Source organism: Polypterus senegalus, chromosome 15 (assembly GCF_016835505.1).
Source record: "Polypterus senegalus isolate Bchr_013 chromosome 15, ASM1683550v1, whole genome shotgun sequence".
NCBI classification, from domain to species: domain Eukaryota; kingdom Metazoa; phylum Chordata; class Cladistia; order Polypteriformes; family Polypteridae; genus Polypterus; species Polypterus senegalus.
This window is the reverse complement of record NC_053168.1, coordinates 57,965,081-57,988,379: the sequence shown is the minus strand read 5'-3', so window position 1 is coordinate 57,988,379 and position 23,299 is coordinate 57,965,081. Positions and strand designations below refer to the sequence as shown.

General features: G+C 37.8%; 1 protein-coding gene across 3 annotated transcripts in view; it reads left to right on the top strand.

Annotated features, from left to right (window-relative positions):
- Positions 1-23,299, top strand: part of bzw2 (basic leucine zipper and W2 domains 2) — a 62,748-nt gene that overhangs the window by 9,206 nt on the left and 30,243 nt on the right. For 2 of the 3 annotated variants that reach the window (XM_039736648.1, XM_039736650.1), the window contains exons 2-3: positions 6,937-7,001; positions 18,771-18,947. In XM_039736648.1, coding sequence (XP_039592582.1) covers positions 6,944-7,001; positions 18,771-18,947 — 235 coding nt within the window. In that variant the 5' untranslated portion in view covers positions 6,937-6,943. Of the gene's footprint in view, positions 1-6,571; positions 6,677-6,936; positions 7,002-18,770; positions 18,948-23,299 lie in introns of those variants that run through there. The other variant, XM_039736649.1, reaches the window with a different exon arrangement.

The window sequence follows — 23,299 nt, the reverse complement described above, 5'->3', positions numbered from 1 at the left end:
GCATGCCTTGTCACCATGAGGCAAAACATTTATTAAATCCAGAAACGTTGTTGATTTTTAAAAGGGAACCATTAACAACCAGTGCCATTTACTAATAACATTTTTCTACAGGAAAGACTGTTAATACCAGTTAAATATAATTTAATTGGTTAAATGATTCACAATAAATATATAATTTACAATTAGAACTGCCTACATAAAAGAATTACAATACAGCCAGATGTTTACTCACCTGTCACTAGTTTGAGAACTATGTGGTCTTGGCTATCAGTGGTTTCATCAACTACAACATAAATTTTCTTGCCACGAATTTTTCAAAGAACAGCGTCCATATGTTGTTCAAAGACACAGGGCAAATGAGTTAGATGAAGACTGCTGTCATTTTCTGGCAGTGCGCCTCCTTGTTTACAAGGTTTAATAAAGAAAGGGTGCATCTTCGTAATTTTTCCGAGCAGTATGTCTGACTCACATGGGCACAAACTGGCGTCTTGCATCTAACAATTTTGTTGTTTCCTCTGTTGTTACCTGAAGGGGAACACTTTTTGATCTTAATTTCTCCTTTTTTTTGAGATGGGTTTTAGATTTGACATGGTCATTGCAAGTATCTTTTTGTGTCCAGTCTATGGTATGCTGATAAATCTTGCAGAACAGTTGTCCAGATTTGTAAAAAGTATTGTTGTGCCCCCAATTTTGCAGTTAAGCTCATGTTTTAGTTTTTTCAATGTAGTTAGGGTATCTGATACTGCTTTCTTCAACATTTCTGTCTCCTGCAGCTAAGGAATTTGTGTGTCTTTAACAAGAAAAAATACAGGAAACACACGCACATGCAGTTAGAGGCACGTCTGAATGTTTACAAAGAATTGTGTTCGCTTGAAAAAAAAAACAAGAAAATAGTATCTTTATGACAGAACGACAGATTATTCAATCGTTTAATTTATTGGGAAGTTTTATAATAGTCACCCCTTCAGTCTCTAAATTCCGTACATTTCCATTTTTAAATCTAAAATACGTTTCTATGCGTTAATTTTGTTATTCCCTCTGTGTTTTCTGCATTGCGGAAATCATAAGGCCCTAGGTAATATACATAATACATAATGCATGCATACTTTGAGAGCATGATTATGTGATCAATCAGCTATAAGTTCCAATCGTTTCAACTTGTAGTATCACACAATTTAGTGAAGGAGTTGGAACATTATAGCAAATACATTTGTATTGAACCTCTCTGTAATGGACACGGCGAAAGTTCTCTGTCCAACAATCAAATCCATATTTCTAACTGGGCGATTGAGTTCAGGGCTCCAAGGAGTACCTTACCTGCCTATACTAGTCATAAGGCAGCAAGTGAACAAAGTAGAGAGAAAGTGTACTTTAGTGAGACTGAGATACTGCCATGTATACAGTACATCGTATGGGTGTTCACACTAAGAAAAGTGTAAGAACTTTCTTGGGTTCAGAACACAATATGGTGTGAACAATAAGCAGTATTTATCATCATTTATAACAGGTGCTGATATCTGTGAGCTCCTTCTTATTTAACCATCATAAGCAATGATGGTCTTACTTGTAGCTGGACTGCTTATCCTGCTTACTGGACCATGGGTAGGCAGAGGCATATGATGTTCAATAGTTTAGTTTTCTTAAAAACCCAAATCACATGAATTTTTAAAACATTGCCTTTAAAACTGAAGGGTTTGTCCTTTCTCAGTTTTTCTTTCCGTTTGTTGCTACTGGAGCAATGTCACAGTTATGACTTTCCGACAGTAAGCATGGATGCTTTTTGTGTTTTACTTTTTTATTGAGTAATTTGAATTTACACTTTCATATTCTAGTGACTTAGTGACAGTAGTCACCGCTGTTTTAAATACATTGAAGTCAGGTGCACAAGTGTGCCTCCATTTCAGAAAATGTAGAATCCCTCAGCAAAGGAATGATCAATATTTGTAAGTGTAGTCCTTACTTACACATATCAGTAACTTCTCAGCATTTGCTGTATAGGAGATTAGCACTGCATATCTAAGTTAAGAACTGTTGCACTTTGTGTTACACAAGTATCTTCTTATCTAGCTGAATCAAGTTTACCGCCATCCACCATTCACGTTGCTTTTTTACATTATTCCCCTCTTCACATGTTGAGTTAAAGCGGCTAATAAGAAACCGGCAGAATCAACTGCCTGGTGATAAGTTACTTTACAATCCACTTCACATCTGCCATAGCACACATAGCACAAATATAGCGAGAAAGAGAGATAGCAAATAGTGAGTGGGCAGAACAGGAAAAAGAGGAAGACTTCCTGATCCCAAATGGGAGAATGCATGCTATATATCTGAAACCCCAGCTGCCACCATGCATGACTGGTATTTACATATGTGTCATGCTAGCCAACATTTTAGAGGCATAGCTTGATCCACATGACCTTCCATGCCCAGCAGAATTCGCCAAAATAATGTGAACATTAAGTCTGACTATTTGGAGTTGCTGACTTTTTTTTGGAGTTTAACATCATTAGTTTAAATCGTGTCATTTAAATTAAATTAACAAGGTAGATTAGGCTTTGAGTTATTAGAAAATACTGAATATGTTTTCTGGGGTGGCAGTGACATTACATCTATGTATGCAGTATCTGTGGTGTCAAGGTACTTAAACTGGGACAGAGATTCAGTACTATATTTATTATAGATTTCTAAAGGCTATTGCATTTGCAGATTAAGTGACAAACTTCATCTACCTAACCAACCTATATAGCACATAAACCTTGGCATTGGAAAGCGTAGATGAATTTTACTGTATTCTGTATAGTGAAAATAAAAAAAAAAAATATCTGAACATAACTATTAGCATTCACAAATTAATTTGTCATTTCACAGCATACAGAAAAGTACTGCTACTCTTAATCTTCACTTAGTAGGACATCCTGTATTTGCCCCACAGTTTCCTTATACTTGCCTTATGTATTCAATGGGATTCAGTTTACAACTTGCTGCTAGTCATTATATAGAATAAGTATGGTTCTTTGTCAAGTCGCAAAGTTTATTCTTCGCAGTTATGGTATATATTAATTTGCCACATGAAATTTCTGTTCTAAAGTGAAGCAGTTTTATAAATTTTAAAATAATTGAGCCTGTTCTCTTGCACTTTTAAAATGGAGCTTAAGGGGCATCTGTCCAAATGGGACACAAAAACCTTAAATCTTCCTGAATAAATCCATTTAGAAGTGACAACGTTTTTGATTTAGGAAACATGCTTTCTGAATGAGGCTTGCTTATGACAACAATAGTAAACATTTCCTGTGCACTTGTCTCTCCAGTTGGATTTCATCATGGTCATGGCTTAGAACAAAAAATGTCCTGCACGCAAGTGTGCAGAGTGTCTGATATAGTGGCAAAACCTTTGGTATACTGTGAAATCATCTGCTTAGAGTATGCATTTGTGTTTGCAAACATTTTTTTATATTATATGGAGTGCAGGCCCACCTACTGAACCATACAGATGCAGCATCAAGCAAAAAAAAAAAATGTAGTTTTGGGTCTATCGTGCGAGTGTGCTGCCCTCCAATATTATGCTCTAACTTTAGCTTGCTCCATCCACTCTGTGTCATCTTTTTTTTTTTTTTTTTTTATATATAAGTAATGTGGAAACTGGTGCAGGCTGTGTACTAATTACACTTGATGAGTGAAAAACATAATGCCATTCCCATAAACTTCATATACAGTATTACCTTGCTGAAACCATAAACCATGGAACCCACAAGATGGGATGATTGTGGCAGGGACTACTTTTCACCTGTTATGTTCTATGTTATATCTTGCATAGCTTTCATAGCAAGGTTTACACTGAGTGGCTGCATGCTGTATGTTTGTGAATCATGCATATAAGAGTGCCATTACACTTTGTACACCTAACAAAAAATGGTGTTAGAGTTTTAAGAATAAAAACAGTGCGCACTCCGACTTTGTCAGTATAGGTGCATGTATTGGGAAAGCTGAATGGCCCCAGAATAGTTGATGAGGAGATTAGCCAAATTGCATTTGCATATGAGGACTTGATCGATTGAACTAATTTCTTCATTGACACTTTGTGAGGCATGATTAATGTCACCTCTACCTACATTTGGTTGAAAGGAGCTCTAGTTGGTTAGAAGGGCATTTGAAAAGAAAACCAAGTATAAAGAAAGAAGCAGAATCAGATATGCAAGCCATTGTGGTGGTGGGGAGGCAAATGGTCAGTGGCCCTGTGAGGAAGCAATGGGAACTGCACTCCCAAGGTGGATCGTGCCTTTGAGAAAGATGGAGAAGCAGGGAGTGATGTATGTCAAAAACTGAGGTCCAGGACCGAGCATCCCAGCGGACTTCAAAGACTGGTAGCAAGGGTAAGAGCTTGAAAAAGGCCCCATAGCTACTGATGTCTCTGCCGGCTTAGAAGACCCAAAGGGGTGAGTACAGGAGACAAAGGAGAAAGATGCCCTAAACTCACAGTGTAGTATTAGAAAAGGAATCCCGATTCTAGATTATGTGCAATTGTTGGATTTTATCATATTTATTGATTAGTTTTATATTTTTATTGGATTATTTATTGAGTTATTTATTTATTGAGATGGAACTGCAATTTTTTGGAACACTGTTGAATGAATTTAAGCACTATGTATTATGTACACAGTTTACACTAACCTTTTGTATTATGTGTCCTCATTGCCCAGTCCATTTTCTGCTTATGACTATCAATGTCTTGGGTTCAACCTGGGCATCAGTCATGTGTACGCACAATACAAAAATACTGGAGAAATTAAAAAGGCAGATTATGTGATACGGGTAAAAGGTGAAATTGATTCATCAAATTGTATAGCACATATTAAGTCACTGTTATTAAGGATATGGTAATAATTGAAAGGATGACAAAAAAGTTTTGAGTGAGTAAAAGTACTTAGTAAGATTCACTGTTTCTTCTCAATAGACATTTACTCAAATCCATGATACAATGTGGTAGTTGTGAATTGTGATTTGTAGCAATTTTGAATTATTTATATGTTATGTAATGAAATATTTGGAGAGACTTTAAGTGTGGCATTTTTTCAGTGATTATTGTGTACGTCTGCAGAGCAGAGAAAGCTATTCATATATGTCTATCAACTTTCAGTAACTGCAGTAATGGTGGCAGGAGGGGGCTTTTTTCAAGGTGAAGACTATGCAGGAAACCATTGCCTCTGGGGCTGAAAGGCTTCCAGTTACGTGAAGTGTGCAGTCTTCTTTGAAAATGGATAAATTTCATAAAAATGTTTATCTTTTGTTCCCTGTGGTGGGTTGGCTTCCTGCCTTGCGCACCGTGTTGTCTGGGATTGGCTCCAGCAGACCCCTGTGACCCTGTGTTCGGATTCAGCATGTTGGAAAATGGATGGATATTTTGTTCCCTCATAAAAATAAACTACATAGATTTTATAATGTGTGTCCATTCACAAGAAGTTCATCAATACTCAATAACACGTTTGGCTTGAAAAATAGTAGTATTTGGTAAGATTTAAAAACTTTGTTTTCATGTTCATATATATGTATATATATATATATATATATATATATGTATATATATGTATATATATATATATATATATGTATATATATATATATTTATATATATATGTGTATATATGTATATGTGTATATATACATATATATATATATATGTACGTATGTATATATATGTATATATATATATATATATATATATATATATGTATATATGTATATATATGTATTGGTAGAGAGACAGATATAATATTAAATTGTGAACAAATAACTTTGACTTGTAAAATACTAAATGTATACTTTAATGCTTCCTTTGAAGGATTCCTGTGTGCTTTTTGGATTAAGGTTTAGGATATTTGTTTTTACTGGAGGCCCAACATTTTTGACAAATATCTAATCTCAAAATATTGGTTTGAATTATCCTATTTCATGATATCAAATTCAAGGCTTCCAGTAACAGAAGCAGTAAAGTGACACCACAGCAATGTGGAAATTCTTGTGTTTGTGTGTTCTTTCCTTTGAGAGCCTCATTATGTTGTCGGTAAGCAAAAGGCTGATTTGCCTTTACAAACAATTCTGATGTGATTTTTGTCTATCTACAGATCATTACATCATTTTCCTAGAACAACTTTATCTTGTGTTTCTTTTCTCTTTGTAATATTTATTTGTGAAGGTCTGTTTGGATCTTGCATGTCTTGTTGATCAGTGGGGTCCTCTTCATAAATGGTTTAAATGATAAAATATTCATTACTTTACTGTTTTCCATTAGTACGAGCCAGTTCTACATAGATTCTAGTAGCAATAAAAGTAATCCTATTGGGAATGGTGGTCCACAATCAGTCACATGCACCCCCAAATATATAACAAATGAAGAACATTAACTTGAAGCTGGATTCAATATATAGTGGCATGTTACAATCTTTTAAATACTGTACTGGATAAAGTCTCTCTCCATTGATCTTTCAGTACCATTTTGAGAAAGAGAGAGAGAGACATGGATTAAAGCAAGCATGCTCCTGCTGTAATATGACTCCTGTAAAGCCTAATCCTTTCTTGTGTGCCACAGCGGGTTCTGCCATATATAGAATCATTTAGAAGCAGTCTTCATAAACAGTCATTTGCAAGGGATTTGTTTTAATAGATTTAAGTATTTCATCTGGTAAGTTCCATTTCCCTCATTTGGAGTTTTCTCTATTATGTCCAATATGTGCAACTTATGGAAAAGTATGTAGAAATTTAAATTTCATAGCTGACTGTTTTTACTTTTACTAAACCAATATTTAAATCTTTGATGTACCTCAGTGATTTATTAATCAGTTTTATTTTGTATTTATCTAATTTTGATGTCAGTTCTTTTCCTTTCAGGTTTTCTTTTTATTCTTATTTATTAAATCTATTAAACTTCTTTTCATCCCACAGGAAGTTTATGAATAAGCAGCAGAAGCCAGTGCTAACAGGACAAAGGTTCAAAACCAGGAAAAGGGGTAAGTAAAACTTCTTTACACATTTCAATTTGATGTTGTATGTCAAGGGTTGTTTAGTTTATGTTCTTATTGTATTGGATGTTCATTTCTAAGCTAGCATTCTACTTGATTTTCTTTTACACGCTGAAGACAAACTGAGAAAAGCTTTAATAAGATTAGTACGTGACTAATCAAGTCTGCAGATTACTTTTCCATATCTAGTCGTTTTATAGTGGATTACTTTAGGATTTCAGTGCTAGAAAATGAGACACTTTTTGAGCTGGCCATGCAATTTCCATAGTTTTAACAATGCCTCAGGTGAGAAGGAACATCATATGAATCATCACTGAAAATTTAAATGAGCTCACTTCACAATAAATGTTACTAATTTGAGAAGCATAAAAATAGTTACCTGAAAATGTTTTTAGGAAAAAGATTTGTTTCTGTTTAGCAGTTAATCCATTTTGCTTTCGGCAGAAAACTGATAAAAGCTTGCAAGGCATTTTGTGCAATAAGTGTTTGCAATAGCCAAAACCTTTAAAATTCAAAAAGGTTTTGCAAATATTTGTGTAGTATGATCCACTATTTACCTTCTTACACAACTAGGTGCAAATGCAGTAAAGTTAAAATTAAATTTATGAACATGGCTGTCTAACCAAATTATAAAATTTCTATTACTTAATCATATAGATAAAGTACTTAGGTGATAAGGGGGTGTTTCTTACATCACCTCTTCTTTTTGACAAAGGCAGAAATCCTTTCAGTTGTATGTAAGGTTACTTTATGTAGGAATTGTGTGGAACAATGCAAAGATGGACTTTTTTTGTTGCTGAAATTAAACCAAAAAATGTAGTAAAGAAGTTCATTGTGCAGAAAGTATTTTATTTGAGTTGACTAGATAAAAGTTTTTGTGGTAATTAACATGCAGTGTGGCATAGTAGTACAGCACATAAAGTGTCGGTACTTTATTCTTAGCTGTTGTTTCTTATGACATTTATATATGCTGCTTATGCTTGTGACTAATAGGAATTAGAAGCAAACATTATTCCATATTTATTTAGCCGTCCTCTTTTTGTGAGTAAATTTTTGTCATTTGAGCAATACAGAGAATTCAAGGTAAAGGATTCTTGTACTTTGCTGTGTAATTTGATAATCGCTTCAGTGTTACATGCTTTACTAAGTATGTGTCTACATATGCATTGTCTTAAATAAATTACCCATGTGTCTGCACTGTTTATTGCAGTTGTCGATCCATCAAGTATATTTTGTTCATTCACATTGCCAGTACAAGTTTTAAAACATGCTACATTTACATCCAGTCGTATAAATCGACCAAGAGTTAAACTTTGATTAAAACATTCAAATAAAAACATATATTGGAACAGAGTGATCCAATTGGACAAGGTAGTGTACATTTTAATTAACATTACATGAGGGCCTCAAATTAGGCACGGGATTGTGAGTATTTTACATAAATGTATTAATTCCCATAGATTACAATTTTTTCCACTCATTTATTTGATGAGCAATCTTTCTAGCTTTTTGCAAGAATATTCAATGTATTTTTATTTATATCAATATTTTTTAACTTGCATGTATAGGATTCTGCTGTTTTTGATGTCAGTAAAGAGTTGTGGAATTTTGCAATCAGTAATCCAGTGGAGCTGCTCAAAGTACACAACAGCAGCCAAGGATGGGCCTGCAGTGTACTTTGTTTAAAATGCACATACTTTGTTTCAGATGCACTTTAGAAGAAATTTGATTAAAATTTCTTAAACTGAAGGCTAGAAACAGGATGAATTGTATCCTTGCAGTAAAATCAGTACAAACATACAGGAAATTGACTTGGATTGTTTAGTTCATTTGTATTCATGTGTTTTGCTGCTTTATTTTATGTTTTTATTTTTTATGGACCAACAGATCACTGCTAATTAATTAGTAGCTGCATTGTGACTCTTGGAGACACTCATAATTATAATTTATTTAGAATGCCATTGGTGAACATACTGCCTTTAAATCTGAGCTTGAAAAGTAAAATCAGTGACACATAGGGCTGTTCGATATAACGATATATATCGGATGACAATATGAAAACGTCTATCGCTGCACATTACGCTATCGTTTGTTTCGTGGTGTCGCAAAATAAACTGTTTACGGCAATATTTTTTTTTATTGTTTTGATGGCCACCACGTGGATGCAGACACACTAGCATGGCTGATGAAGACGAGGCAACACCAGTTAGCTCCACACAGAAGGACCTTGTTCCTAAACGAGGGGCTACCTCTGTAGTATGGAGATGGTTTGGATTTGAAGAGTCTGACACGGACCAGAAAACGGTACTGTGCAAATTATGCTGCAAACCGATCGCTACCACCACTCCAACACGACAAACCTCTTCTACCACCTTCGCAAAAAGCACGTGAGCGAGCATGCAGAGAGTTTACAACTGAGAGGCAGGCCACGTAGGATATTACAGTTGTAAAGGTACTATTTAAACGAGCATGTTAAAAGCTTGGAAGATTAATTGCTACCAAAACAATTTGCTTAAGGCATAATTTTCCCTGCAGCGTTTGCTGTCAGCGTTAATCTTGTTAAAATTACGCTTACGCCACAACTGCATATCGACGGCAAATCTCCGTTAACGAGTTACGCGATCACCCGTGCAGCTTGGGGCTGGACGGCATCAACACGCTAGCGCCGTCAGTCCCACGCACGGGCGATCAGCTGTAACTCATTAACGGAGATTTGCCACACTACGATGTGCAAATTAACATTTTACTAGAATGTAGCCTAAAAATATTATATTTAATATTATATATTTAATATATTTTTGTCGTAAGCCTTATTGCTGCTACAGTTTGAAGTACAATGTTTTCATTTGGTTTTGACAGTTAATGTTAGACTTGTATTTATTTTGTTTAAAGGGTTTATTGGCCTTATATAGTTTAGTTGTTAGTGCTTTGATCCTTTTATATTTAATATATGTTGTGAGAGTTATTGCTGCTACAGTTCACATTTTGTTTATGTCAGGCATTTTATATAGCAGTATTTTATATTGGGCCTTTAGTAATTTGTTTTTGAAAAGTGTTTTATATTTGATACATTAACATTTTATGTTTACATTCTAAGTCAAACATTTGCTCAAATGTTCTAAATAAAAGAACAGAAATAATTACAAGTTGAGTACTTCTCATTTTTGATTTTTTAATTTAAATGAAAAAAAGGAGTGGTGATTATATAAACTATTCACTGAATACAAAGAAAATGTACTATATCGTGATATCGGGATATGAAATGAAATATCGGGATATAAGATTTTGGTCATATCGCACAGCCCTAGTGACACACACAAAAGGATAAAGTGGTGTTCAAGGTTAACTTTAAAGAAAGTCAGCTTAAGCATGGCTACCACTTAACCAAACCTATAGGGCAGGGGTGTCCACACTTTTTTGTGTATATATATATATATATATATATATATATATATATATATATATATATATATATATATATATATATATATATATATATATATATATATATATATACAGTAAACCCTCGTTTGTCATGGTTAATCCGTTCCAAACTCTACAGCGATAAATGAATTTCTGCAAAGTAGGATTCCTTATTTATAAATCGAATATTTTCGCAGTTAGAGTATAGAAAACCTGTTTATGACCTGCTAAATACGTTTTTAACATTATTAGAGCCCTCTAGACATGAAATAACACCCTTTAGTCAAAAGTTTAAACTGTGCTCCATGACAAGACTGAGATAACAGTTTCGTCTCACAATTAAAAGAATGCAAACATATCTTCCTCTTCAAAGGAGTGCACGTCCGGAGCAGAGAATGTCAGAGAGAGAGAGAGAGACAGAGAGAGAAAAGCAAACAATCAAAAATCAATAGGGCTGTTCGGGCTTTTAAGTATGCGAAACACCACCGGAACAAAGCAGCTGCAAGGAAGGGAGCAATGTGAAGGTAGTCTTTCAACATTTTTTTAGAGGAGCGTCCGTATCCTCTAGGCCAGTGTGCGAACAGCCCCTCTGCTCACACCCCCTCCATCAGGAGCAGAGAATGTCAGAGAGAGTGTGAGAGACAGAGAAAAGCAAACAATCAAAAATCAATACGTGCTGTTCGGGCTTTCACATATGCGAAGCACCGCGCGTGATGCATTTCGTATATCATTGACGAGTTTTATTTAATACGTAATACGTGCTCTGATTGGGTAGCTTCTCAGCCATCCGCCAATAGCGTCCCTTGTATGAAATCAACTGGGCAAGCCAAATGAGGAAGCATGTACCATAAATTAAAAGACCCATTGTCCGCAGAAATGTATACATATACAGTGTATATGTGTGTATGTGTATATATATATATATATACATATATATATGTATATATATATATATGTATGTATGTATGTATGTATGTATGTATGTATGTATGTGTATGTATATGTATGTATGTGTATGTATATATGTATGTATATATATATGTATATATATATATGTATATATGTATGTATATATATATATATATATATATATATATATATATATATATATATATATATATATATATATATATATATATATATGTTGTGAAGGACAGCCGGGTCCCATGCCCGTAGGGACGCTCTGCTGCTTATGTTCGGGGAGCCGCCATGGGAAGTCCAATACCTCCCCGGACGCTTGGTGGCAGCCTCCTGGTCGTGGTGACTCCCCAACCACCCGCAGGGCTCCATGGGAGATGGAGTCCTCCACAGCTTGGTTGGGGCCCGGCGTGGTCGCTAGGGGAGCTGCCTGCTTCCCACAGCCCGCTGGACGAAGCCAGCCCCACCCGAGGTGCAATCGGACCAGGTGGTTACTCACCTGGAATGCTTCCGGTGGGCTATAAAGGCCCAGCCACCACCACTGGCGAGCCAGAGTTGGGAGGAAGAAGGAGACGGCTTGCCTGGGAGGAGTGGTGGAGAATTGTGAGTTTGTGCTTTGGGACTGTGTTTGGGACTGTGTTGGGCCTGTGGGACACGGGAAGGCGTGCCCACGGCTGAAGAAAATAAAACCTGTGTGTTTTGTACACGCTGCCTCTGCGTGGTCTGTGCCGGGTCGGGCGCTATATAGCGCCTTTCACATCTGGCGAGTCAGCAGGATTCCGGCCGCCCATTTGGACCGACCTGCATAAAATTGTGTGTAACGGCCCGCACAACACCTGGGGCACGTAGCTCAGCGCAGGAGCGCACACCGCATCAGCAGTGCCGAGCCGCCCCGGTGACAGAGAGCGTGCTCTATTGTGAGTACAGCGCTGAGAGCGCCTTTGACTGCAGCAGGGCACGCCCCGACGCGAGCGCCACCGAGGCCGAAGAGCGAGGCACGCGCCTGCACGACTTGCCGGGCGGACACGCGCAGCACAGCGCTGAGAGAACGCGCCGCAGCTGCAAGCAAGCCAGAGCAGCACAGCACAGCGCAACTGAGGCCGCCAAAGATCTCCTACAGGCACCGCGCCATGGGGAAAAAGAAAGCCGGGCGGACACAGAAGCCAGCCTCCAGACGCCGGCATGCCAGCCCGCTTCCACGGGTCGCAACCGGAGGTAGGTGACGGGCTCAAGAGGGAAGGGCCACGGAAGGGTTTTCCGCTTGGCCAGCCTACCTCCTGACCCCGAGGGACGAACCACCTGTTGGTGGGCAGATGGCCTCTGTTCGTGGCGGACGGCGCAGAGAGCGACGGGAGAGCGAGGCTGGGCTGTGTCTTCCTTCGGGCGCCAGTCAGCCGGAGGAGGAGAACCCGAGGAGTTTCCCGATGCGGTGATTCAGCTAGAGGAGCAGGAGCTCCTCTCCAAACAGGTAAAGGGGAGTGTGTCAGCCGCCCGCCGAGGACAGTTCGCAGGCGGGGTGACGGACCTTCTCCCCGAGCCTCTCGGACTTAAACGGACCGCGGAGGGTCCGCAGGGTCTTGTTGGCTCGCGGTCGGTGGGAGGAAACAAGGGGACTTCAAGTCCAGCCCGATCAACGCATTAACTTTTCTTGGGCTGTAGAGGAGTTGAAACATGTTCTCCTTCCTCTGCAGTCCTTAGTTAAGGTTTTTCAGGTCCTGCAGGAGACGAAGGAGGACTTGACTGGAAGATCGGCGCCGATGGCGGCCGCTGTTAAATGGCTGGAGAGACGGGGCGCCAGCCTCCTGCCTGCAGGACACAGCGTTCAGGTAGGTGAAGCCTGGGCCGTAGAGGAAAGGGGCGGAGCGCAACGGCTGCGGATATGATCAGTGCTGCTTGCCAGGTCGCCCGCCCACTACACAAGACGCCGGTGGACCGATACTGTGGCAGAGGAATATGTGGAGAGGCAGCTGGTGGATGTCGGCTGCCAAACAACCCCGCCCCTCTGCCTGCACCGTCTCGGTCGCCTAAAGGGGTGCAGGCGGCACAGGGTCTCCCTTCTTCCCATAAGGGGACCCAGACCGCCAGTGCACCCCAGAGGAAGAGGAGGACCCGACAAAGAGGTCGGGACTCCTGACAAGGTGCAGCGTAAGCCCGCTCGGTGGCACTGCAGGAGGGCTACGCTGCGGAGGGGCTTAACACGCCGCCAGCCCTCCCCGAGGGGCGAGGGGCAGGAGTTTCCTGCCTGCTTCCGCTCCCGCAAGGGTCGAGCTGGAGGGGTCGGTTGTGCTTTTCTTGTGGTCACGCTGGTCATGTCTGGAGGGTTTGTCCAAGGAGGACGTCCGAGTGGCAGGGACGCCGGGCAGCACCCCAGACCTGTTCATTATGTTTTTACAGGGCACAGCCGTGGAGCCAAGGATGCCGACTCCCTGTCCTGGAGAGGACCGCCCCGCGGGGCAGGCCGATGATCCCCACAAGCCTCATCTGAGGGAGGGGAACTGTGAAGGACAGCCGGGTCCCATGCCCGGTAGGGACGCCTCTGCTGCTTATGTTCCGGGGGAGCCGCCATGGGAAGTCCAATACCTCCCCCGGGACGCTTGGTGGCAGCCTCCTGGCGCCGGTGACTCCCCAACCACCGCAGGGCTCCATGGGAGATGGAGTCCTCCACAGCTTGGTTGGGGCCCGCGTGGTCGCTAGGGGAGCTGCCTGCTTCCCACAGCCCGCTGGACGAAGCCAGCCCCGCCCGGAGGTGCAATCGGGACCAGGTGGTTACTCACCTGGAATGCTTCCGGGTGGGCTATAAAAGGGCCCAGCCACCACCACTGCAGCCAGAGTTGGGAGGAAGAAGGAGACGGCTTGCCTGGGAGGAGTGGTGGAGAATTGTGAGTTTGTGCTTTGGGACTGTGTTTGGGACTGTGTTGGGCCTGTGGGACACGGGAAGGCGTGCCCACGGCTGAAGAAAATAAAACCTGTGTGTTTTGTACACGCTGCTCTGCGTGGTCTGTGTGGTCGGGCGCTATATAGCTTTCACAATGTGTATATATATATATGTGTATATATATATATATATGTATATATATATATATATATATATATGTATGTATGTATGTGTATATATATAGAGAGAGAGAGAGAGAGAGAGAGAGAGAGAGAGAGAGAGAGAGAGAGAGAGAGAGAGAGAGAGAGAGAGAGAGAGAGAGAGAGAGAGAGAGAGAGAGAGAGAGAGAGAGAGAGAGAGAGAGAGAGAGAGAGAGAGAGAGAGAGAGAGAAAACTAGGGTGTTGTACCGTGTTAGCCATTATGAATGTAGAGAAAAGCCAAGCAAAATGACACCTTTTATTGGCAACTAAAAAGATTACAATATGCAGGCTTTCGAGGCAACTCGGGCCCCTTCTTCAGGCAAGATCTAATACACACTGAGTATACTTTATACGTAAAATATATGTTGTCGTACCTTTTATAACTGAATAACCTTTATGGCACAATAACAATTCAATACATTTATGGTCACTACAGTATTTGGATTTAATAATCTTCATGTGGGGAAAAGGCTGACTCACATAAAAAAGTAGAGCTGAATAATGCAGTCAAGGAGGTAGCTGTTGGAAGGACTTCTTATGCTTAATGATCGAGTGACTCACCCGGAACGATGCTTCGGTGTGTCTGCCTTTGCTTTTAAATTAAGCCGAGTGAAAAATGACAGTTGTCCTATTAACTGTGATTTTAGTTCCCTCTCCTTTCTCTTTCTCACATCGCTTTTCGGAAGGAAGTCAGTTTTGTAGTTTTTATGAACAGTTCGAAAGTGCCTTTCCACATTTTCCTTCTTTGGAATAGCAATGATAGATTGACAAATCAGAAAAACGCACTTCGATTGTGACATTGTAAGAAAAAAAAATCCTCTTCCAATTCCACATCCAGCCCATACCCTGCACAAACATTTTTTTTTTAAATCCCTTCTTTAGTCGATATAAATTGGAAGGCTAACTAGATCACAGCCAGAGTTTTGCAGTAGCTTGCGCGTTTGATCATGTGTGAGGGACTGGCCACCCTCAATCAAGTGGCAAATGCCATAGGGAGGATATATGATAGACTAACGTTTAAAAAAATTTTTTTGAATGCAACACGATCTACCTGCACTACCTTTCCGATCTATCGGTCGATCGCAATTGACGTCTTGAGTACCCCTGCTATAGGGCTTTGAAAATGCAGGAGGAAAACTGGAGTACCGAAAAGAGAAAAGCATAGAGACACAGGGATAACCAGCAAACCCCATATAGACAATCGGGTGATGAATTTCAGTACACTGAATCTGTAAGGTGACAGAGCTAATCAGTGTGTGCTACTGAGCCACATAGGCTATGGATATATTAACTATATTTTAACTAAATAACTCAAATTTCTTAAATTAACAGCATTCACGATTATAGCCTTTTGTTGTTAGCTCAATTTAAAATTATATTCTGGCAGGAAAAACAGTAAAGTATGGATGAAAAAATGTAAAAAAAAATAAATAAATACTTATGCTTCTCAGCATATTTTATTTTACTTTGTTTGGATTTTGTTTTTGGTGCTAAATATGAGTGGAAATCTCTATATGCAAAGTTTAAACTATTTAAATTTTAAAATTGTAGAAATAAAAATGTTTTGAAAGACTGATAACTCAGTCTTAAAGTCATAAAGTTTATGTACTCTATGAATGTCAGCTCTTCAAAAAAAAAAAAAGAATTTCAAGCCCTGTACACAGTAGACTATTAGTCATTTTACAGTGCTATGTATGGTTCAGTTGAAGCCTGTTTGCCTTTACTTGCCATGTGCAAGGCAAAGTAAGTATGTTTAATATTTCGACATTTCAGTTTACCATAAAGAAAACTGAATACATATTGGAGGATTAGGCCTGAAGTGCTTTATTTCTTTATGAAAATATGTAAATCACCGCTGTTTATTTGATTTGTTACATTGGTGATCTTTTAATGTTAACAGTTGTCAGTTGGAGTGTTCTATGTAGGTTTTTGATATTGCATTAATTTTTACTTGCAAACTCCACATAGCTCTTGTAAGATATTTGTGTTATTGTTGTCTATTTATGGGATCTGAAATTTAAAACAACTAAATTAATACATCTCGGAGGGTGGATTTCTTTTTTCTAATATACAACAGTTTATGTTCTCCTTCAGTATAAAATGTGGTGAAATGTTTTCAATGTGTATAATTGTTTTCACTATTCTCACAATGTGAAATTTTGGTATCGTCCCATTCTTAATTCGCTGAAGTGTGTGGTAATATCGAGGCGGGCAAGTCAATGCTTAATCCAACTAAAAAGGAGTACTTGAACAAAATAATGCATCATTTTGACAAAATAGCATGATGTATATATGATATGAAAGTTTTCTTTGCATTTCTTTTAATAACTTTTTTTAATTAAATAAGGATTGAAGAAGATCTTTCCCTCTAATTCACAAAATACTTTTAAGTATATTTAGCTTTACTCTTCATGACATGAATTTTCTTTCTTTGCATGCTTATATAAATAAAAGAAAATTGTTTTTAGGAACAAATGAGTTCCTTAGGCCCTGGGCCACTTGTGGACTTTTGTGTGTTGCGTTCCCATCACAAAACAGGACCTGCAACCTTTATGCAAAATACGTGACATTCATGGCCATAAAACATCATTTGTTGTACAGTTTTCAAAGTATATTATGTGACTGATCAGACTTTTTTATTGCTTGACCTGTGTAATGGTCCAGAAATAGAATATTAACTGGACCTGCTGTTTAACTGAATTTGTGAATTTCCCCTTGGGATTAATAAAGTATCTATCTATCTATCTAACTGGTAGACTGCATAACACTCGCCAATGTACCTTTTAAAATATATGGCATATGTGCTTTCATTGCATTTGTCACATCTCAGAGACTATACAAATGTAAACTGGTTTGGCTTCAAAAACCAAACGAATGACACAAATTTAGCATTTGTATATTTGTGTTTAGCAATGAACAGTGCCATTTTGCCCATCCTGCTAAATGGCATAATTGTAGTGGTTTGTGGTTCGAAGCACTAAATACATTTTATTTTTGGATTAACAAATAGAATATTTCATTTCATTGTCAGTGTAGACAAGCTTAATAGCCACTTTGTCTGAAATTTGCGTTTATTTTTACTTGCTACAGCTGTTAGCACTGCTAGTGTGCATAGTCCTATATACATAGCAGTGCATGGTGCATGCAGCATTTACCCCTGTGACCATCAACTGTGTGAATAACATGAATGAATGAATGATTAAACACACATCTGTGGATGTGTTTGACACAATCAGAGAATGAACAAGAAGCCTCTATTCCTTTTTAAGGACTATGTAGGACACCGTATTTAAAAACTGATTCATCACGCCCTCATTTTCTCTCCTCTTACATCTTTGTGATCCTACAAGTTGAGTGATTACAACTCTCACCTGCTCAGTCATATCATTGTGCTCACAAAGCACACATAAAGCTGTATCAGAGCTAACTCTGTAATGGGATAAAAATGGTAATAATAAAAGCCTGTGTGTGTGTGCTTTGGCTTATTTTTATTTTTATTTTTTGTAATATTGAGCAAGATCCTGCAGTAACACAATGAAATTCTGCTGCCTCTTTTCAACATACATTGATGTGGTGCTGTATTATTAATACCCTAGATCCATTTTTATATAGTCTTTATTTTGTTTATTTGTAGTCTTCTTTTAGTTCTTTGTTTTTCACAACACTGCTTAGCATTGAGAATAATTCCTATTTCAGTCAAATGTGAAAAATTGAAGAAAAAAAAATTATCATTTTGGATGGATGACTCCAGTTCTTGTTGAATCTCATCATCCCCAAACACACTTAATAAAGCCTTAACCTCATTATCTGTCCATTTTGCTGTATTCAGCTAACTGCAAACTACTAACAAATTTCTAAGATAGCGCCAGTGCTTGTGGTCAACAATACATCGCCCAAGCCCCACCCAAGATAGTTCTTAGTTGAATGAATGAAAGAAAAGTGCATACCCTGGAGTATGAGCTAAACTACCACCAGGAACTACAAACGGCCAGAATTCTTGCAGAGGGAATGCTACAGCAGTTCCTGAGATTCAACTCCCCGGTTCCTGATAAAAGTTGCTGTGGTGGGAAAGCACCTCATGCGTTATGATAATAGAAAAAGTGCATAAAAAATGTAAAATATAGAATTGCAGTCTGCCTTATTGTGCTTGTATTTTACACATCAAGGATATGAGAGTTTAAAAAAAGGCCTACTAAAGTGTTCATCAGTAAAATGGGGAAAAAATGAAGGTTATTACCATGCTAATAGAAATAAAGACTGTGTTGGAAATGCATTTAAGTTTTTAAATTGCTTTCAAGATATTGATGTTTCAGTTAAATATCTGTTTTTTTTTCATGCAGATGAAAAAGAGAAGTTTGAGCCAACTGTGTTCAGAGACACCATTATTCAAGGCCTTAATGACGCTGGGAATGACTTGGATGCAGTAGCCAAGTTTCTAGATGTTACAGGATCAAGACTAGATTACCGCCGCTATGCAGACACACTGTTTGATATCCTTATTGCTGGCAGCATGCTTGGTATGTATACAGTTTACAGTAAACTTATTTTTAGCTGATAAATAGAAAAAATGGTGTTGTTACATGGGACAAATTCCTGAAGCAATGTGAAATCTGAGATTAGGAACTAAATGAGCTATGGCAGTAAAATAAGTCATTTTAGTCCAGATCTGTTGCCTGTTGTAGCTTGTTTCCAGTTACACTGAAGATGATTTGAAATATGCTTTACTGTGCTTTACTACTCTGCTGGAAAACTGCGTTATAGAGCTATCTGGTATTGAAAGGGTCAGTATAAATAAAGACTTTGTTTAGTCTAGTACCACATGTTTAATAAGCCCAATTTAGGGAGGGATTTGGAGTATCCCTTAGCATTTTTTGAAGGACTTTATAATGAATGCTAGCATCTAATACTTAATACAACATCCATTAATGAGATTGTTACCTTTGACTTTAAAGTTATCAGTTAGCTCTTGGCATCTTGCAGAATCATTGCTTATGTACAGACACAGACTAGGACTTATATTAGCCTCTGCACTTAAATGGTAATGTAAACTATTACCTGTCAAATAAAAAGTACAATGAGGTCATTTAGGGTTTTTAATTTAATATGAATATTTATGACTTGAATGCAGATAGTTTTATGATTTTGGCATCTTGTGAGAGCTATGATTGTCAAGTGGGTATGGATGTCTGACTGCTGACACTTCTTCATTCTTTAAGCATTTTGAAAACCATGCTTTTTAGTGTTTTGTATGGCTTTATTTGTTGTTCTAAGCTGGTGCACTGCTCTCTTTTTCTGAGCTTTGGGAAGTATTATTAGGTGGTTCTTCTTAATTTTTTTCAGGGGTTCCCTTGAATGTATATAGACAATTGATATGTCTCTCATTTGGGGGGTTTGGGGTCAATTATTCCAAAAATATAATTTCCCATTTTAGTGTGAATTGAACAATTTGATTTATTTTACCTTTTCCACAACACCATTATGTTTATCCCATGCACCGACATTTTGTGGGCTGTTTTGTTGACATGCTGCTAGGCTACCAACCCAGTTGTAAATGGCTGTGACATTATGGGGTCTTGGGTATAAAGGTCACAATGAGCACTTTCTCAGTGTCCAAGATTGACAGATTAAAAAATGTGTGTGTTAGAAACCTTTGCCTATTGTTTTTCTGGTGTTCATCTTCTAGCATCTGTTTTAGATTTTTGAGTTCTGGTTTGTGATTTCAGGTTTGACTTTCTGATGAGTTTGGCTTCTGGTTTTGACCTGATCTTTTTCTGGCTATGTTTATCTCCTGGAACTTTTCATTAAAACTATGCAGTCTCACCCTGAGACAGAAAGTAAAGGTTCTGGCCCATTTCCCCATCTGCACACATTTTAACTGAGCATAATCTTCAGGTATAAGGAATTTCTTTGACATCAGTACTACTGCTTTGAAGCTTTCCCGTTACCATCTTTTTTTGTTATTTTCACCGTTCAGTGACATTTGATAAAATAAAAATGGGTAGCACATAGACACAACTAAGCAGATTATGTTGATTGAACCTATTTCAGAAGCGCTAGGTGCAAGGCAAGATCTAGCCCTGGATTGAGCACCAGTCCATCACTGTTACATATTTTAGCCATTTTTATGTAAATATTTTTATATGTTCATGTCCTAAATATAGCACTGCTTATAATTTTAACAAGCATTAACAAATTCCTGAATTTGGACCTGGTTTAGCAATTTTAAACATTGGCCAGCTATTTGCATTATACAGTATACTGTTTTTAGCTTGTTACTTTAAATACATTTACACTGTTAAAATCACAGAGGGGTTACTTATCTTATCATAGTGAGTGTCAAACTGGGTGTACTGATGTCATGGGAGTATATTTGTCTCAATGAGAAGATGCGTATTGGAAAAAATCAAGTAAATGTAAACAGCTGTATGAATATTTTATATGTGATTTCTTGGTAAATTTAATGTGGAAGTCTGAAACTAGTAGAAAAGGAGGAAGGAAAGTTGTTTTATAATTAAAAACCAGATCAGGAAAGATTATAGTATATTGTGTAAAGCCAAGCAGTATTTGATTAAGGTTCTCAAGTTTATGAACTAGTAAATGTTAAAGAAAAATGGATGAGCTTATGATGTATTTGAACTGGTGGAGCTTGCATTCCTTTTTTAATATGTAATATACAACATATTTCCCCCAAATTTTTCAAAACAACTTGAAATGGACTTAAATGAGAATACAAACATGAGCTTCATGTTTAATGCAAACTAAGAAAACCATTTTGATAGGGAATGATGTAGAGAATAGTTCCATTAATGTGCCATGTGTTTTTCGTGTGTAGAAAACATGACATGTGCTGACAAGTATTAACTAATATAGCTAATACTATGTGATAGAAGCATGGTTTTTATACATGGTCCTAGACATTTAATTTTTTTATAAGTTAGCTTGCTTTACATTTTCCTTCCCCATAGACATTTTGTAAAGAGTTGTGAGGTGGTTTTATTGTTTTTTCCAATTTGTGACAATTACCACAATGCTTAGAAGACACTGCTCTTTCAGTGTCAGCTCTACCTTTATGCTCATAATAAAAATATATAGAATAGAAGCAAATGGAAACTTATTTGTCCCTGTGCAAATCAAAGGCTGAAACACAAAAATACCTTGTTTTATTTTTATTAAGATAGGCGTCTTGAGAAAATGTGGAACTGTTTGGAAACCTGAACCTGCAGAATAGTGTTCAAGATGGAGTTTAAGAACCACTGTGCTAATTTTGTGAACAGAGCAACTCCCAAGTAAACATTTGTTTTGTGTGGTTGTCATTATGTTATACAGAGTCACAAACGTGATGAGGAAGGAAAGTAAGACCTCCAAAAGACCACAAATCAGAGCAGGCTCCCCTCTGACCTGCAAAGAAGAGATTTACATGAATTCTGCCCACCACCAACTGCATCCAACAGTCTGGGGCCTGATAGGGAGGGAATGCTTTTTAAAATTCAAAAACACACAGTGAGTCCAAATTATATCCAGAAATGCCCAGCAACGAAGAGAGTGACTGTAAATTTCTGGATTGTGAACAATAGGCAGTGCGGAATCTTTATAGAAAAGATTTATTACAAAAAGTAGAAAAATGCAAGTAAATTATCTGAAGAACCAAAAAGAATTTGCCTAAAATGCAACCAAAAGTGAATAAGTCCTAGTACACAATCCAAAACTAAAATAAAAAAAGCAATACGTACTAGACTATAAAGGTGGAGAGTGGTCTGTCAGGTGTGTCATTATGGTGGCACAGCCTCTTGTGGTTGCTTTGTTATTAACTGTGGTCAAAAATACTACTATTGTAAGAGCCACTTTTTAGATAGCAGTATTTTTTTAGTTATGTTAAAATGTTTGCCTATGTATTGGTGCATAACCAGTGGAAAGCTCTATTATAACCACTATAAGTTAAATTGTTGATGGAAAATTCTAATTATTTCTTGTCATTCTGACATGTTCAGCTTTATGATATGCCTTTCAGTTGGTTAAGCCATGAAGGGTAAACCATTTCAAACCTATTGGACATACGTGCAGAACGTAATGAATGTACTAAGTGAAGCCTATGTAAGTTTGCCATAGAGAAATAACACAAGTTTTAATTATATAAAGTAACTGCAGTTTAACATGAGAAGCTAAGATTTTAATGAAACAAAGAAGAAAGCTATTTGTTTCCCTTGGCCTTTGATTCTGCATGTGTAATAACCTTTTTTTTTTTTTGTTTGTTTTTTGAATTTTATTGATTTGTTCCTTTACTTTATTGGACTGAGAAATTTCTTTTGTAGCTGTTTGACTCATGCTGAATCCTACCTTTGCCAACTCAGTAGCTGCTTGATTTTTGGGAATCTGGAAAAGACACAGCTACAACTATATAGTAATAAACCAATGCAACATTGTCATTTACAATGCATTTGTCTTTGGCTGGTATGTGGTTTGAACTGGCTGAACCCTATTCATCATGTGGATTGCACTCTTTTTCCATAAACAAGGAACTAGGTCTAAAAGTAAGTGCTACAAAACAAACCTTGTTGCTGTCTCCTCTTTGTCTGAATCTATAGTGCTGGCCTATAAAATAAAAATTACAATAGTTATATATTTCCTAAACCTAAATCCTCTTCATTATGTTGTTTCTAAAGCTTTTGATCAGACATGCAATGAAGAATATCACTGTACACTGCCTTTAATTGTTGCATCCTACATTCCAATGTGATTAACAACAAAGAGTTACAGTATACTTGAAATGACTTGAAATGATCAAGGCTTTGACCTTATTACACATTATTACAGTACTAGCATTTTAAAGGACGAATAGAGATTTCATCTCACTCCCTTTGAATTGTTTCCA